Below are 19638 nucleotides of genomic sequence, written 5' to 3' on the forward strand. Positions count from 1 at the left end.
TTCATTGTTCTTTTAAAAGATGGCTTATTATTCCGCTGAATAAATATAATATTTATTTAACCTTCATAGAATTCGTGCTAGCTTTTTTTTTTCTTAAGCAATATATGAGGCATTGGAATTTCCACATTCTTTACAATGCAGTCTATAATCAAAGATGCCAAAGTTTCCTTGTAAATATTTAAGAAACTTTATATGTTATTTTATATATAAAAGGCATTTGTAATTATTTTTTTCTGTGAAATGCCAGTTTATATTTGTAGAATTTTATTGGCTTGTCAGTCATTTTTTAAATGTATTACAGAAACTAGCTCTTTGTCCGTGGAATGAATTATAACTATTTTCCCCCTAGGTTTTCAATTATTCTTGTGTATGGTAATTTTTGCCATGTAGAAAAGTTAAAATTTTGTGTACCTGGACTAATCAATCTTTTTTTGTCTTCCGAGTTTGTTGTCATACTCTAAAACATCTTTGTGCTCTAAGATTATTAAAATTACCTTTCCCTGTTTCCTCCGTACTTATATGATTTATATTTTTTATATTTAAAAAATGAATTCATCTGGAATATATTGTGGTATAAGATACCATAAAGTGGGTACTATGTTATTATATTAGTTGGAATTTTTTAAAGGCCACCAGAGTGATTGAAATGTGAATGTTTTTAAAGTTTTAAAATAACACATGCCTGTTTTTATTGTTATAAAAAGCCTTAAATGGAGAGAAATAAGGAAGAAATAGGTCTTTCTTCTGCCATCCTTTGCTTCTTGGTCAGGGAACCATACTGGTCAGAGAAGTGGAAGGAAAAAAAAGGTAGTTTGGGATGGGAAGGATAGAAGTTAGAAGTTACAGTAAAAACAAGGGCACACGTCTTCATTTTTCTCAATTTTCACCTTTACAGAGTGATCTTTAAAGGATCCATTAGTTCATAACAATATTTTAAATATAATTTGAAGTATTTTAAATATAAAGGTAGTGACATATCAAAAATTAACAGAATGAGATGAGAATTAGAGTATGTTTTTCAATTTGCTAATTCTATTTGGGTATATTATAGCAATTCTTCACCACTTAATGCTGAAAATACTCTGTTACCACCCTATAAGTAGGTTATTGAACTTTTGCATAGACCTTGGGAGATTATGAAAGTCTCATTTTATAGGTTGAAAACTTCCATTTTAAAATAATGTAAAATCTGTTTTTACCCCCTATGCAATTTAATCTTTAAAATTTTTCCACAAAAATATTCATTTATTTTTTAAAAAAGTGTTTACTCTTTTGAAAGTATATTTTATGTATAAGAACTCAGTATCAGATATTAGCATTAAGGGTAACTTAGTTTCTAGTTTATTTTATTGATTGATTGATTGATTGATTGATTGATGTATTGGTATTTTGTCTTTTTAGAGCCTCATCCAGCATATGAGATTTCCCAGTCTAGGAGTCAAATCCAAGCTACAGCTGCCAGCCTACACCACAGCCCAGCAACAGCACCACAGCCACATCTGAGACCTACACCACAGCTCACAACAATACCGGATCCTGAACCCACTGAGCAAAGCCAGGGATGGAACCTGTGTCCTCATGTATGCTAGTCAGATTTGTTTTCACTGAGCCTTGACGGGAACTGCAGTTTCTAGTTTAAAATATCAAAGGAAGTCAGTAAACATAGCTTCTGGTTTCCGTCGTGGTTCAGTGATTAACGAACCCGACTAGGAACCATGAGGTTGTGGATTTGATCCCTGGCCTTGCTTAGTGGGTTAAGGATCTGGCGTTGCCGTGAGCTGTGGTGTAGGTCACAGACATGACTCAGATCCTGTGTTGCTGTGTCTCTGGCATAGGCCAGTGGCTATAGCTCCGATTAGACCCCTAGCCTGGGAACCTCCATGTACCACAGGAGCAGTCCTAGAAAAGGCAAAAAGACAAAAAAAAAAAAAAAAAAAAAAAAGAATTAGGTTCTAGGAGTTCGAATTGTGGCTCAGGTATTAATGAATCTGACTAGCATCCATGAGAATACAGCATTAATCACTGGCCTTGCTCAGTGGTTAAGAGTCTGGTGTTACCATGAGCTATGGTGTAGGTTGCAGATGTGGCTCGGATCCTGCGTTGTGGTGGCTGTGGCATAGGCCAGCAGCAATAGCTCTGATTCAACCCCTAGCCTGGGAATCTCCATATGCTACAAGTGTGGCCCTAAAAAGCAAAAAAAATTCGGTTCTGGACAGCAAGCAATTTGACACACTGGCATAAAAATACAAACTAAGTAAATGAAGAACACATGATATATACACTGTAACTGAGCATTGAAGAATTGCCACTGATACACCGTTTGTTACAACTATATCCAATAATTTAATGACCTGAAAACAAATAATAAAAAACAATTTAGAATCCCAGAAAGACGAATTAAGATTAGGATGTTCACCTGCATTAATATTGTTTGCATGCTGGATATATAAGCATGGTAGAGAGGAAATAGCATTGCATTTAGAATGAAAAGACCTGGAATCAAGTCCTAGTTCTGTCGGTTTGGGGGGTCTCTGTTTTCCAGTTTGTTAAATTAAACCATCTTGCTTGGAGAGATTCCCCACTGTGGACCACTCTGGCAGGCTGATAAATCCCATATAGACCCATTCTCAGAAATAACATTTTAAAATGCATACATTAAAATACACATGATTACAAAAGAAGCCAATTATCTCAAAGTGCAGTTAACTAAACAGTAAAACACAAAATTTGTTTTTAAAATTAAGCACATTAAATACCAAAATTCAGAAAAATAGCTCATAACTTTTTTATTAGTGATGAGTTTATCACAAGTGAATTATGATATGAAAATGCCTGGTTTCATTTGGTCACAAAGTCACAGATAGTGCTAACACTATTGGGTTTATGGCCTCTTCACATTTGAATAAATGTTAAATTTCCTTTAAAATTGAGTGAAAATAAAAGTGTGATTTTTTGTTCTTATTGTTCATGAGGTTCACAGATTTCCTAAATTGTTTTGGTGGAGCTCAATGTAATTACCTTTGGCTTTAGGATTTTTATGTTCTTTCCAGTTTCAAAATGTAGTAATTTCTCTGATTCCTCACTTGTTTACGTGTTCACATTGCCTGGGATCATGTTGATACACTTTGAAGTTAAAATGTAAAAAAAATCGTATGAAGCCATCTCCAGTAGATCAACTAACAAAAACAAACAAAAAGTCTTCTCACCACCATTACAGTTTAATTTTTCACTAGTTCTGACGAAATTTTTTTTTTTTTTTTTTTTTTTTTTGGACACACCTGTGGCATGCAGACATGCCCAGGCCAGGGGTTGTACCTGTGCCACTACAGGGACATTACAAGATCCTTAACCCACTGAGCCACAAGAGAACTCCTGATGAAAATTTCTTATGCTAAGAGTTAACAGACCATCTAAAAGTATCCATATTAGAGTTCACCAGAGTCCCAAGCTGTAGTTGGCCAGCTGGACACCCAAGAGGGCAACTGATGTAAGTTCCAGTCCAAATGCCATCAGGCTTGAAACCTAAGAACTGATGATTCAGCTGAGTACAAAAAAAAGAAAAGACCCATGTCCCAGCTCGAGGCAGTCACAGAAGGAGGAGTTCTCCCCTGCTGATGGCAAGGTCTGCCTTTTGTTCTATTCAGATCTTTAACCTATTGAATTAAGGCTCACCCACAGTAGGGAGGGCACTCAGCTATATTCATCCTACCAATTCGAAATAAAATCTCATTGCAATATACCCTCATACACATAACCAGACATAACCAGAATAATGTTTGATCAAGTATCTGGGCATTTTATAGCCTAGTCAAGTTGACACATGAAATTAATCATTGCAGTGCCTAAGTGAGAAATATATTTTTTGCTTTTTATTGCTGCACCTGTGATATCTGGAAGTTCCCAGCCTAGGAGTCAAATTGGAGCTTCAGCTGCTGGCCTACACCATAGCTCACAGCAATGCCAGATCCTTTACCCATTGAACAGGACCAGGGATGGAATTGCAACATCATGGGTACTGGTCAGATTCCTAACCATCTGAGACAGAACAGGAACTCTGAAAAATCACTATTTTAAATACCATAGACATCATTATCACAATTCACACACTATTAACTTTGAAAATCAGGAAGATAATTTTTTCAACATAGCTGAAGTCATAAAATAATCCTGAAATGAAAAGTAATTTCATTATAATATGTAGAAGGTAGTACTTCCATTCTGAATGTTACATTTATTTTTGCTGGTTAAGTAACCATCTTTGATTTCTCATGTGTGTAGAGTGAGTATGTATGCAGAGGAAAGCAGAGTATGGAAAAAATAAAATGTTTGAATTATTAAAGAGATTTTTAAATACTTTAGAAACCTGTCAATGTGTTTTGGCATTGCTGTTCAACTAATGCAAATGTTAATTTTTTTATATTTCACTTATATAATAGTTTATTATGAGGTTTTTCCTTTCAGTTTAAAAGTATACTTGCAAAGAGCTTATAGCTTTAGGATTGAGATGGAGATTTCATTTCAGGTCTTTGAAAGACTAATGGTAGGAAATTAAACAAGTGACCTAATCATGGCCTTTGCCTAAATTTGCTTACTTTATAAATTGGCATTAAAATGTTTGTTATCAAATATTAAGTGAAGGTCATTTTGAACTCCTTGGATGAAGTACTTAATTTGAATTTACTCTGTCTTGTAAATAAATTTTAAAAATTGATTGGCCTTCACACATTTGTTACCAACTTTCTCTCTTCCATGATTGGCTAACTTCTAGAAAAATAAAGGAAACAGCTTTCCTTTGTTTTCTTTCTACTTCCTTCTCAGATATTAGTAGTTACAGAGGTTGAGTAGATCAGTATCTATTATCTGATCTGGATCTATTACAGTCCACTGAGGTGCTGTGTGGGAAAAGTTTCACATTAAGATAGAATCCGGATTTAGGATTACTTCAGGTCTGTGAATTTTGTCTGGATTTTAAAGTAATGAATAATAAAAAGATTTAGAAGATAGGGTTTCTGTGCCAGATGAATAGTCTCATCTTAAGGGAAATCCCTCGGTAAAATAAATTTTGGGGAAAAATTCAATCTGGAAGTTGAGTTCTTTTTCATTCTATTTTACTCTGAGACTAGTTAGGAACAAAAGAATAAAATAACACAGGCTTGAAGGTACTGTGGTTCAGTCCCTCATTCCTGGTTAAATCACAGGAGAGTAGGTAGTAGAAAATGAGGTAGTAGGAATGACAGAGAGAGAGAAAGAAAAGAAGGAAGAAAGAGAGACAGAGAGAGGAGGCATTTGGGGGTTGATGAGGTGAATTCTCCATGAGTTTTCCAGGGAAATGCAGTAGTTAAGGAACAGATCCCAGGTAGGCTCCTCAGAGCACTCTGTTGTCCCCATCCTCCAATCTTGGATTAGCTTTCTTGAAATGTTTACTCTTCATTTGGACTTAATTCCAACATGAGGCTCAATAGGCAAGTGCTTCCAGGTACAGTGCCCACCTATACCTTGGATCATACAACCCTATTTTTCTTTATTTCTTTTTTTTTTTTTTTTTCTTTTTGCCTTTTCTAGGGCCGCTTCCACCGCATATGGAGGCTCCCAGGCTCGGGGTCGAATCAGAGCTGTAGCCGCCAGCCTATGCCACAGCCACAGCAACATGGGATCCACGCCGTGTCTGCGACCTACAGCACAGCTCACGGCAACGCCGGATCCTTAACCCACTGAGCAAGGCCAGGGGTCGAACCCGCAACCTCATGGTTCCTAGTCGGATTCGTTAACCACTGCGCCACGACCGGAACTCCGAACCCTATTTTTCTGTACTCTGTCCTCCCTCCATAAATACCCCATGTTAACACTATAGATATGGTTTAAGAGATATTAACCATCTAGATATAATTTTAAAACAATTAAAGGTAACATTCACCCTGCTGCCCTCTTAGTGTCAGTTTACAAAGGAGTTCATGTAAGAGATGCAGTACAAGTCTTTAGGGAAAGAGATTTTCAATAAATGGGTGAAGTAAAGCAAGCCAGAATAGGGGAAAGAATGCCAAAGGTTTTTAGGAAATAGGATCCTGAAGGCTGGATATCACTCTTTTTTTTTTTTAAATCATATATTTATATATATATATATATTTTTTTTTCTACTGTACAGCATGGTGACTTAGTTACACTTAACATGTATACATTCTTTTTTCTCACATTTTATGTGCCATCCTAAGTGACTAGACATCACTCTTTAAATTGCCCTGAAAAGTATAGTACATGTAATGATGTGGCTAGAAGGAATCACAGAAATGAAATGCAATGAAAATATGAAAGCTATGCAATGGGATTAGCCACAGAAGGAGCATAGAGACTAGAAAATAATCTATACTGACTTTGGAAAGAATGCCTGGGGCCAGTAACAGACTGAGGCAAAACAAGAAATGTACTTTGAGTAACTGTTAGAACAAAGAATGTAAGGATTGATTGGAGTGGGTGATTTCCACCACCTTAGGAACCTGCATTTATGGGAAATTAATACTTTTTATCAGAGGGAAGCTCATATATAAGAATGATGATGGAGTAAAAGTGATACCAAAATTTAAAACCAAAATTATTTTAAAATTTTAATTTTTAAAATTTTAATTACTTTTTTTTTAAACAGACAACTCATAGAATTTAGAGTTGTCAGTTTTTGACCTATTCCATTCTTCTTTTGGAAAAAAAAATTCTACCCAAGGAGCACAGCTGATATTTAGAGTGTATAAAAGAATTACATATACAAAACAAAATTAAAAGCAAGCCTATATTTCCATTGATCATAAAATGTAGTATACACATGCTCTCTCAAAAAGACATAGATGGTGATGTAGTAAAAGGGGAGAAAACTTTAAAAAATAATTGTTAATTTTATTGGCTAAGCATCTGGGAAAAGACTAGATTCCATCAAAGCCTCATTAATACCATACAAGAGTACAACAACCTAGGTTTCACAAATTTAAATGCCTCCAGCCTTCATTCAATAAATTTGCATGAGTGAGGCAGGCTGAGTATGAGACACTAGTGATGAGACACTGGTGACTGTCCTGGCTGTCCGGGGCTTTCAAATTCAATTAGGAAAAAAACTATTCTGGCTAAACAAATACCTTCAAAGTTAGCAGTTTTCAAAACCTAGATCTCCCAAATACTTGGATCTTCTTAGCCAATATAGTTTATTTGCTTTTTATGACCTAGTACTTAAGGATAGCTCTTCTTTGGGAATAATAAAGAAACCTCTCCCATCCCAAACTATCCCAGCTGATAGAAAACCTCCAGGAGTTTTTGCCCCTGGATTATATAAGGAAGTGAAACAGGATTGGCTCTTTTTTCAGAAAATTAGGCTTTCAAAAGAAGAAAATCAGTAGGGGTCACCATAAAAAGCATTAGGTTGCTAAGGGTTAGACTATATGCCAGAACACTCTTTTTACTTTCTTCTTCCAAACTACTTAATTACCCAAGTTATTTGTAAATGGCATTAACCTGAAACCTTGCCTAGTTTTAAGCAGACTTTCCATTTTAATTGACTTTAAGTTGGTTGCAAGTATCTTTCTATTAGTACCTCCAAAAAATTGTGTAGGTACTGAAACATTACTATATGTTTGAAAGATTTAGTACCATAGTTGAAAAAAGTTGGAATAACTCACTTTCTGAATATTAAAATACATATTTTCAAATATTTTGATGAGTTATATTTAAAAGTGTTTTTGAAATTATGTTATGCCAAAGAAACATGGGGTGAGGTTGAAGAGTCAATGTCTTGATTCAACGGCAAACATGTTTTTAATACATTCTTTTTGCCTAATATTGAGTGTGATGTTCTCATGCTATTGTCTCTCTTCCTTCATAATTACTGCTGAGGAGGCTGGCATTCTTCCATGTTTCATACTTGAGATAGCAGCATCTCAAAGATTCTACATTTTTAGAAATTTTATTAAAGAAGACATTTGAAATTGATATTCGTTATACAAACACTTATTTTACTTGTTGATTTTTTAATTATGTTTTATGTTTGAAAGCTACTGGCATTTGTTGTGCATATTAGACAACTCTTGGTTTAAGAAATAATAGTCTATAATTTTGTTTCCCCAGATGTTGCACTTAGCTTTGTGGTTCTCTTCAGCTCACAGTATTTGGAATATATTCTTAAGACATGTAGGAATATGCTTGGAAGAAGAAGAAATGGTTTGTGATTTTACCAAAAAAAAAAAAAAATTGAGTAGAATTATATCCTACTAAGCCATCCTTTACATTTGTGGGAGAACTTAAAAATTAAAAAAAAAAACAAAACTAAACATTTTAAGAAATGTAACATTCTTTTAAAATATTCAAATATTTTAAAATATTTTCAAATTATGGTTATAAGTCTATGATAGAAATACTTTTAAAGCAACAATAGTAAACAAAGCTTGATTTAGACAAGTGCTTGTCATTCTTCAGTGAGAATGAACAGTGTGGAGGAATGTTGCTACCCAGATTCCTGAGTTCCAGATCCAAAGGTTCTCATTTGGAAGGACATGGATAGGGCCTAAGCAATTGTATTTCAAATAATTCTTTAGTGTCACTGATGCTGCTGATCTATGGACTACATTTCGAGTAGCACTGATTTAGAGATTACTCAAGAAACACAATATATACTAACAATTTAAATTATGTTTTTCAGAAAAATAATTTCAACTGTTCCAGAAGAGGTCAGTGCCCAGAAACCAATGTCAGTTCTGTACAGATGCAGGATGATGCCGATTATTTCATCAACCATCTTGGAATTCCCACCGTGAGGTTTTCTTATGAGGACTCCCAATTATCAGAGGTGATTGCTTCTAAAAGTTCAAAACACACACACATACTATATATATATATATATATATATGTATATATATATATAGATAGATAGATACACACACACACACACATATATATATATATATATACACACACACACAGAATTTTATTTTATCCTGGCTATTTGTCTTTCTTCCTAAATAAGTTACTATGAGAAGCTGCTTCATTTAGAAAGTTATTCCTATTGTTCAGAAGCTTTGTAAGAATATTTGAAAATATCAGCTCTTCTCAATAGTGTTGAATTCAATTTACAAAGATTTATACTGTCAGTCACGTTTTCAGTGTGTTTTGCAACAAGAAATGTGCAGTTGTTGGATTAACATCAAAACATAATTATAATCTTCAGTATTCATAGTAACAGGTGACATGTGCAATAGATTCCCCTCTCCTTGCTCAAGAGAAAAAGCATTCAACGTGAGTCTTGTGGATTAGTTGCTCAAAGTTTGTGCATAGTTTGTTTGCCTAAAAAGAGAGACTATTTTTTTTTTTTTTTTGGTGAGAATATGAGGTTCTTTCTCAAAGAAATATTACAGAGGCCTGATTTACCTTAATTAAATGTGGTCATTCTTCTGTTGGACCTTAGGTCTTTTAATCTCTCTCAGAATTATGTCACAGGAAACTCTCTGTAGATCCAAAGCAGTTGAGATACTTCACTTTCTTTTACAAATTGTGTGGGTCTTAATGGGGGCTATTTGAGAGCCCCCGGGTAGCCTGCCTTACTTAGGTAATTATTTCATTAAAAAAATAGTGGTTGGAAAAGAAAGACTTTTTTTTTTTTTTAAACAAATTTTATTTATTTATTTTTCCACTGTACAGCATGGGGACCAAGTTACACATACATGTATGTATACATACATTTTCCTCCCATTGTTGTGTTGCATTACCATATGAAACAGAAAGACTTCTTTGTTTTTCAATTATAGACATTACTGGAAAGTTGTGTTTCAATTACATATTTGTAGACCCATTGTCAGGTGAAATCAGTGTCTGATAGCTTTGGGCAAAAGTTACCTTTTTTTTTCTTTTTTTTCTTTTTAGGGCCACACCTGCGGCATATAGAATTTCCCAAGCTAGGGGTCAACATGAGCTACAGCTGCCGACCTACACCGCAGCCACAGCAACGAGGGATCCAAGCTTTATCTTCTATCTATACCACCGCTCACAGCAACACCAGATCTTTAACCCACTGAGTGAGGCTAGGGATGGAATCTGCATTCTCATGGATACTAGTTGGCTTTGTTATCACTGAGCCACAATGGGAACTCAAGCAAAAATTACCTTTATGTTTCTCTGAAGCCCTCTGCCCTTACCCCTAACTTCCTCAGTAGACATTTAACAAATGATCACTAACAAATTAAATTCACAGAGGGAGAAACTCTGGGTGACTCCTGTTATAATGACATGAATTCTTGAGGAATACAGAGTAATCATTATGATTTATTTGTTTTTAAACATTGGATTTTCACATGTATTGCTGTTTAAAGATGGGGTACCTGTATAGAGGTAACTTGTCTCTTACCATGCTCCTTAAATACACTTTAATGAAATTGATATATTAAGAAATTAACTCATTTTTAATTCTCCCACTCGATATATTTTAACATCTTTTTATCATTCCCCCATTTCAGACCATCCACCTCCTGTCATGTTATCACACTGAAGGATACCTTTTATTCAATAACTGTCTAATTAATTTAGTTGGAGTGTAAGTCAGTAGTTTAGAAAGGCAATAAGGTATAGTCTTAGGAATGGGGCTATGCTTGACTCCAGACTCGTGCTTAATAGACACATGATTTAAACTCTTTCAGAATTATTTCACAGGAGAGCAACCTTGGTATACTTTTGGAATCTGTAGAGCCATGGTAAGGATTAAATGAGACTGTGGGAGTTCCCATCGTCGTGGCGCAGTGGTTAATGAATCTGACTAGTGAACCATGAGGTTGCTGGTTCTGTCCCTGCCCTTGCTCAGTGGGTTAAGGATCCGGCGTTGCCGTGAGCTGTGGTGTAGGTTGCAGATGCGGCTCAGATCCCGTGTTGCTGTGGCTCTGGTGTAGGCTGGTGGCTACAGCTCCGATTCGACCCCTAGCCTGGGAACCTCCATATGCCGCAGGAGCGGCCCAAGAAATGGCAAAAAGACAAAAAAAAAAAAAAAAAAAAAAGGGGTATTGAGACTTTGTAAACAAAAAAATAAAAATTAAAAAAAATAAATGAGACTATGCATGTAAAAGGTTTAGCTAAACTTAAGCATATAATAATGCCTCCATCAACCATAGCTATTATCACAATTATTGTCTGATTTACATGTTAGTGGAAGAATTTCTAAACTTTTTTATCAGAAGTTTTTAAGACATTAGTGGGAGGGAGGAGTTTGTTAATTGTGAAGAAAAACAACCTTCTCAGGTAAGATTCTATGAGGATCAGCAAGGAGATCTGAGGTTGAATAGGGAGAAGATGTTGAAACAGGTCCCATTGAAGTTCTCAGAAGGTACTTTTACAGTATGAAACTTCTCAGGCTAAAGTTAATCTACAGGAACTAGCTTAGTCTGAAGGGACTAATCAGTTTTTCATTATTCACGGCATGTCTAACTCCCATCATCAAAATCATTTTCTACTGTATTTGTCTCCAAAAGAGTAATTAAGAGAATTTTCTATGCTTTATAACAAATGACCTTGTTTATATTGCTTTAGTGTGGAAAATGCTTTGAATGGATTGTCCTTACAAAATGAGAATGCTCGAAATGAGATAATTGTGTATGGTAAATTCTCCAGAGAACAGATAATAACCTGTAATAAACATTTATATACAGTTACTAAGAGGAATTATAAATATTGAATGACTTTATAATATAAAGGATACCATGTCTACCACTTATTGAGTACTTGCTTTGCTAAATATTTTTATATTGGCACATATTTTATATTACCTCACCTTATTTAATATTTATGATATCCCAGTGAGGCGTCTATTATTATTAAGATTTTTTTTCTAAGGATTAAGTGGAGTTTAAAATCAAGTTGCTTATGCAAGGTCATAAAGCTAATAAATGGCCAAGATGGAAGATGATCTCAGATCTCTTTAACAGTAAGCCCATGGTCTCAACTATTGCACTAAAGTTTGCAAGTTGGAAGCCCAAGGGCAAGATCCAGCCCACAGATACCTTTTGTTTGTTCTGTGCTTTATTGAAAACTTGGATTTCGGGAAGCAATGGATTATTTTTTCCCATGGAAAAATTAGCTAAATTGTGCATTAAGATTAGAATGTTAGAAATACTATTTCTTTAACATATCTTTCCATCAAAAATTGGGAAATGAATGATCAATCAACCTCAAGGACCACAGGTTTCATCAGATTTATGTCACTTCCTGGTGTTTTTGGGAACTGAATTCCTTATCTTTGTACTCATTTTGAGAAAGAAAAAAAAGTTAAAGTGGATAATTCTATAGTCCTTGTCACTCTAAATATTATATGTGTTCTAAGTGTGCTAGATTATATTCATGATTTTGAAGAAATTATCTATTTAAAATTTATTTAGGTGGTTATAATGCAAACTTTAGTATTTCTGACAGTTTCCAGCAAGATGGATTATTGATCTATTATATTCAATTTTGACAAGTAAATAATGATAAAAAGAGGTAAATTACCTATAGGAATCTAAACTAGTGTCATAGCACCACTTTTTATGGACATTCGAGACATTATTATTTCTAAAATTATTTTTGATGAAATGTGACCTTTTATAAAATCTATTCCCAATATTTCATACTGTCTACATTCCCACCAGTAACTTCCCTATAGTTTCTCTGTATGATCATATATTGCATAAAATTGCTTAAAGCACCTTTCCTCTTTAGCTTTTCTTGGCATCTATACTCGAATTTTCCAATAATTAAATGTCATAAATGCAAAGCAATCTCTGGGTTTACCAAATGTTAGAATTATTCCTTCTCATAAGATATTGCCTTGTTAATTGAAATGTCTCTAGTTGTAAGCTTCATTTAAATAAGGTTTTCAATTTGTAAACATTGTTGCACCTGTTAGGAGAAGCATTCTGTGCAGATTGAATACAATGTAGAAATTGCTGAAAAGGAAAAGACAGATGCTTTCTGATTAAGAGTGCAATATTTATGACAAGCTGGTGGTCCAATGCACATTTCTTCTGTCACTTAACAGCTGTTTCACATAATTTTTGTTCCAGATCAGTATATTTACTCTCTATAGGGCATGTCAGACGGTCTGGTGTTCATAGTATATCAAAAGATCAGTCCATGCCCTTATCATGCTTTATACCACAATTTTAAGCTCTGGTTCCTCACTCTCTTTAACCTTATATTTTTTGCTCTTCTGATTGAAACATCTTATTTTAAACCCAATTTACCTCTATAATGGAGCATTTAACATTTAAATGATAATGAGATAAAGGGATATTATAGATTTTACATAGCAGGGTTTTTTCTGTAGTTGTTTCAATATCTGATAACCCAGGAAATAAAAACCAGGTAGCCTAGGTTTTTTTAAACTCTTAATTCTTTTTAAAATAGATGACTTTGATATCTATCATAATTCTTAAACTGCAGCATGACTGTGTTTGTATGTGTGTGTGAGAGAGAGAGAACTTTTTAAGGTAATTTTGTGGGATAAAAATGATAATTTACTTAAAGGTGATACACATATGCACATATACACATTTAGAGCAAAGTAACTCATAGTTTATATGTTGATTCTTTATGTTTTATCCTAATAAGCAGAAGAAAAACCTTACTTAAATTAGAGATCGGGAGTTCCCATGGTGGCTCAGTGGTAACAAGCCCAACTAGTATCCATGAGGTTGAGGGTTTGATCCCTGGCTTCGCTCAGTGGGTTAAGGATCCGGTGTTGCCATGAGCTGTAGTGTAGCTCGGATCTGGCATTGCTGTGGCTGTGGATTAGGTCAGCAGCTCCAGCTCTGTTCGAACCCCCAGCCTCGAACTTTCATATGCTGCAGGTGTGGCCCTAAAAAAAAAAAAAAATTAAAGATCTTTCAGTCATTACATTTTCTGTTGGAAACTTAGTTGCTGTCATTGTTATGTTAACAGATAATAACAGTTCAAAAGTCAATGAAAAGTTCTTGACTTAAGGAACAAAATAGTTATGTGTAACTGTGCATAAGTGTGCTGGTGTTTTTCAGTATTTGATAGAATTTCTTTAATATTGATAGCTACAAGACTAATTAATGTCACTTTGAAATGAGGTTTTACATTTTCTACTTCAAAATGTGCCAGTTGGAAACAGGATAGAGCACGGCTCTTTGGTGTTCTCTGTAGTTCATTCGTTTTCTTTGTAAGGTATTTTAGGAAAAGGGAAATGTCAGATCAAAATATAGGGTATGATTATTTTCAGATTACAACTACTTCATTTTGAGTAAAGGTTTTCAAACATTTTGTTCTAAAAATCCACTTGTACTCTTCAAGTACTGAACACTCCAAATAAGATGAGATTTTTTATGTAATATGGGCAAATATTTACCATATTAAAATTAAAATGGAAGAATATATATAAATTATATTTATTAATTCATTAAAAATATCAATAATTCACTTGTTACAAATCAATATAAATAAATTATTTTTAAAAAAGATAATTACATTGTCCAAGACAAGAAAACTTAAATGAAGAGAGTGACACTATTTTACATTTTACAATTCTCTTTAATGTGACTTAATACTAGAGAACTGGATTCTCATATCAGTTTCTGCATTTAATCTGCTATAACATGTTGTTTTGGTTGAAATATATAAATTAAACCTGGTCTTATAGTCTTTTCATATAATGACAGACATCTTTCTTTGATATAATACTGAAATAACAAGTATTAGTTTCTTAAAGTTTAGTTTTAATGTGGAATCTGAAACCCTTTTAATGAACGTTTTGTGCTCTGTGCATTTATGAATGTAGAGTAAAAATGAGAGTGAAAATGACATATCATGTCATTATTATTCTGAAAAATAGATCTGGGAATTCCCCATTGGTTCAGTGGGTTAAAGATCCAGTATTATCACTACTGTGGCTTGGATTGCTGCGATGGCACAGGTTTAATCCCCAACCTGAGAACTTCTGCATGTCACAGGTATGGTCAAAAAAAAAAAAAAAAAAAAAAAGAATAAAAGAAAGAACAAAATAGATATGGTCTCAAGCACCCTTGGTTTTGGAGATGTGCTAATTTAGGAAAATGGCCTTGGTTAAACTGTTCCATAATAGGCCCTCCATATCCATATGAACAGACTGAAGATACCCAGTGCCAAACTGCAATATGCCATTTTATAAAAGGGACTTGATCATCCACAAATTTTGATAGCCATGGGATATCCCTGTATACTGAGGGATGACTGTTTTTATACTTGATAATATCTGACTAGCTGTTCAACATTGGCCTGGTACAAGGATTTGAACTGTGATTCTATATAAACTCATGTTTATCTTTTCTGGTCATTGCTACCCCATTCACCTGACAAACAGCATGAAGTAGAGAGTATAACACTCTCATAAACTGTGACTCTACAAAGAATTCTACTTCGTAGAAGCCTTCCTTTAGAAGGGAAGGTTAAACCCCAATCAACAAATCAACCGTTATAGAGCAGACTTGGAAAGATTTGATTCTACAGTATATGAAATGCCTGTCACAGAGGGAGCACTATTAAAGTTGCCATATGCTTCCAAGGGCCTGAGGAGTAAACACAAGAAATTGAAATATGAGGCAGATATTGAAAAAACAAAGAATGAAGAAACTCTTAAGCCTCAAATGGATAATTCAAAAGATCGTATTTCAAATTGCCTAATATTTTGAAATGGCTGAGAGGCAGACAGATTTTCCCTAGCAGTTGTCCTTGCTCAGACTTCTAAATAGGAGCATTTATTCTGAATGCCTATAATCATTGCGTCAAAATACATAGCATATGCACTGAATTTTTACTCTAACTCTTTTCAAGGATGATCTTGTGACCATCCTTGTTAGGATATGGAAGCCTGAAATTCCCAGGCTAGGGTCAAATCAGAGCTACAGCTGCTGGCCTATGCCACAGCCATAGCCTCCAAGCTGCATCTGTGACATTGCCAGATCCTTAACCTACTGACTGAGTCTAGGGATTGAACCCGTGTCCTCATGGATCCTAGTTGTCTTCCTTATCACTGAGCCATGTTCGGAACTCCTCAGTAGTACTTCTCACAGTGGGTTTAATGACAGACCCAATTGAAAATTTGGCAACATTTAAGTTAAGAAATATAGGGTAACTCCAGGTATAATTTACTCAGATATTGGTTCATTATAACACATTCAGTAATTTATCCAGCATTTACTAAGCACTTGCTATAACCCAGCACTGTGTTAGAAATACAAGGATAAAAATAAATTGTCTCCTTTCCTTAGAGTAGTCACACTCTAGATCGATACTTAACATGTAAACAATCAAAGTCAGTACGATAAAAATTCTCTTTATTGACTTGCACCTCACATATTTGTGGGATTCATTGATAGTTTTCATTCCCTTAAAATACAATGGTGGTGGAGTTCAGGTTGTTAAGGATCTAATATAGTCTCAATGAGAATGTGGGTTCAATCCCTGGTCTCACTCATTGGGTTAAGTATCTGGTGTTATCACAAGCTGTGGCATACACCACAGATGTGGCTTGGATCTGACATTGCTGTGGCTGTGGTGTAGGCCAGAAACTGCAGCTCCGATTTAAACCCTAGCCAAGGGAACTTCCATATGCCACAGGTGAGATCATGAAAAGCAGGGAAAAAAGAAAAAAAGAAAAAAAAAAAACCCACAATGGTTAATACTCAAGATTCTTTGAAGCCCATCATAGTGAGATCCTTCCTAAATTGTTGTACACCCTTTTCTTTCATTCTCAATGGTATCCTTACTCAGTCAGCTCTGTTTTCACATTTATATGTAATCTTTTTGTTTTTATTAACTAGGTAATTTAATTGTTACATAAAATTGTGAATCATGAACATGAAAAAATTACTTCTTAGAAAGCTATAGTGATACCTCAGTAAAAGGTGAGTTGCTAAAAAAGAATTGAAGTGAAATTGGACTAGGCAGCTCTGAAAAATAGTGGAAATTGTAGTCATCTTGATGCATTCTGAGCTTAGCATACTTTAAAAATGTCTAACAATTCCACTTTAAATAAATGGCAATGAGGGAGGGGGAGGGAGTGGGATGGACTGAGAATTTGGGGTTAGTAGATGCAAACTATAGCATTTGGAGTGAATAAGCAATAAGATCCTGCTGTATAGCACAGGGAACTATATCTAGTCACTTGTGATGGAACATGATGGAAGATAATATGAGGAAAAGAATATATCTATGTGTGTGTGTGTATGACTGGGTCACTTTGCTGTACAGAAGGAATTGAAAGAACATTGCAAATCAAATATAATAGAAGAAATAAAAATCTTACAAAAAGGGCAATATGAAATGTGGATACTATATAGGACAAAAAAAATAACTATTCAACAGAGTCAGAAAAAAAAGGCTTTGGCTTTACATCAAAATATTGGCCAATAAACTTGCATGTACAGGTTTTAAATTGACATATAATATTTTATATGCATAATTTGTTTTACTGATTGCTTATTTGAACCAGCTTCTAGATAATTAATCTGATAATCAATGGGATAAATCATGTTGCCTAGGAGGGATCCTGACATAGAGTAAAGTGACAGTGGCAGAGTAGTATCAAGGAAAATTATGTTTAACAAATACTGATATAACATTTGTTATATGATCATATAACATCATTTTGTTCTAAATCCTTTAAACATAAACATATTCATTTAATTTAATCCTTCTGCTTATAACTAGCACTTATGAGTAAGGTGCTAGTATTACCATTTTCATTAAATATGAAACTGAGGCACAAATGAATTTGTTCTAAAATGCTTTCCATCTCCCACTATATTCAGAGTGCACTGTAATACTGTGGTACTTAATTCCTACTTTTCATAGTTTCCTTTGCAAAGGTTCTAAACATTTCAACTTCAATGACTCTCAAAGTTAAGCAACAGCTGGAATTGGGTAATATTTCTTAACCAAATTTTTGGGGGAGTGTTTTATTTTTTATTTTTATTCTTTTACATAATGATTTTTATTTTTTTTCCATTGTAGCTTGTTTACAGTGTTCTGTCAATTTTATACTGTATAGCATGGTGACCCAGTTACACATACATGTATATATTCTATTTTCGCACATCATCATGCTCCATCATAAGTGACTAGACATAGTTCCCAGTGCTACACAGCAGGATATCATTGCTAATCCATTCCAAAATCATCTAATAACCCCAAGCACCCCATCCATCCCACTCCCTCCCCCTCCCCCTTGGTAGCCATAAGTCTGTTCTGCAAGTCCATGATTTTCTTTTCTGTAGAAAGGTTCATTTGTTCCATATATTATATTTCAGATGTGTGATATCATGTGGTATCTGTCTTCCTCTTTCTGACTTACTGCACTCTGTATGAGTCTCTCCTTCCATCCATGTTGTTGCAAATAGCATTATTCTGTTCATTTTTATGGCTGAATAGTATTCCATTGTGTATATATACCACATCTTCCTAAACCAATCATCTGCCGATGGACATTTGGGTTGTTTCCCTGTCTTGGCTATTGTGAACAGTGCTGCAATGAACATGTGGGTGCGTGTGTCTTTTTCAAGGAAAGTTTTGACCGGATATATGCCCAAGAGTGGGATTGCTGGGTCATATGGAAGTTCTATGTATAGTTTTCTAAGTACCTCCATACTGATCTTCATAGTGGTTGTACCAATTTACATTCCCACCAACAGTACAGGAGGGTTTCCTTTTCTCTACACCCTCTCCAGCATTTGTTATTTGTGGACTTATTAATGATGGCCATTCTGACTGTTGTGAGGTGGTATCTCATGGTAGCTTTGATTTGCATTTCTTTAATAATCAGTGCTGTTGAGCATTTTTTTCATGTGCTTGTTGGCCATCTGTTTATCTTCCTTGGAGAAAAGTTTCTTCAGGTCTTTTGCCCAGTTTTTTATTGGCATTGGGTTGTTGGCTTTTTTGCTGTTGAGTTGTATAAGTTGTTTGTATATTCTAGAGATTAAGGCCTTATCAGTTGCATCATTTGAAACTATTTTCTCCCATTTTGTAAGTTGTCTTTTTGTTTTCTTTAATTGAATTTAAAAAGAGACATAATTTGTATGAAAAAAGCAAAATTGACATTAATGTTCACTTAATGTTATAGTTTATTTATATATATATATATTTAAAAAACAGTCTATTATTAGATTCTAAGCTATCCAAAGTTTTCATTTCAAACAAGTGTAAGTGAATGGATTAAAAAGTATTATAGAAAAAATGTGATATAATCAAATGATTCTAAAATGAGTAGTTTCCTAAATTTTTTTCTAATTAAAAGGAGTATGTATTTCCTAAATTTTAAAAATGAAGATGTGGAGACGGTTTTGTTCATCTGTTCTTTCCTTTGTAAAAGATATATTAATTGTCCATTTGATATGAAGGCCAGTAGCTTTAATATGTCATGTTTATTTCATCTCCTATCTCCTAATTTTATTCCCAGGGTAATTTTAGAAGATGAGGGGATGGACAAGTTTGTCTCTTCTAATTTCAATAATACCACATTTTTTAAGTATAATATTTTGATGTCTAAAACCATTTTGGGGACTAATTTACATGACTTTTAACATGAATAATGAAATTTTTAAGAGCAATATTGGTACCCAAGTGCTCTAACTATAAACTTTAGAAGGAAATATGGCTGGT

General features: G+C 34.4%; 1 protein-coding gene across 50 annotated transcripts in view; it reads left to right on the plus strand.

Annotated features, from left to right (window-relative positions):
• Positions 1-19638, plus strand: part of NAALADL2 (N-acetylated alpha-linked acidic dipeptidase like 2) — a 1339033-nt gene that overhangs the window by 1087865 nt on the left and 231530 nt on the right. For all 50 annotated transcript variants that reach the window (XM_084990315.1, XM_084990322.1, XM_084990307.1 and 47 more), the window contains one exon: positions 8672-8818. In XM_084990315.1, the coding sequence (XP_084846441.1) occupies positions 8672-8818 (147 nt within the window). The remainder of the gene's footprint in view (positions 1-8671; positions 8819-19638) is intronic.

This window comes from Sus scrofa, chromosome 13 (assembly GCF_054392235.1).
Source record: "Sus scrofa isolate SSC_HxYL_T2T_F1_AM1 chromosome 13, Sscrofa_HxYL_maternal_Yorkshire_Landrace_v2.0, whole genome shotgun sequence".
Classification (NCBI taxonomy): domain Eukaryota; kingdom Metazoa; phylum Chordata; class Mammalia; order Artiodactyla; family Suidae; genus Sus; species Sus scrofa.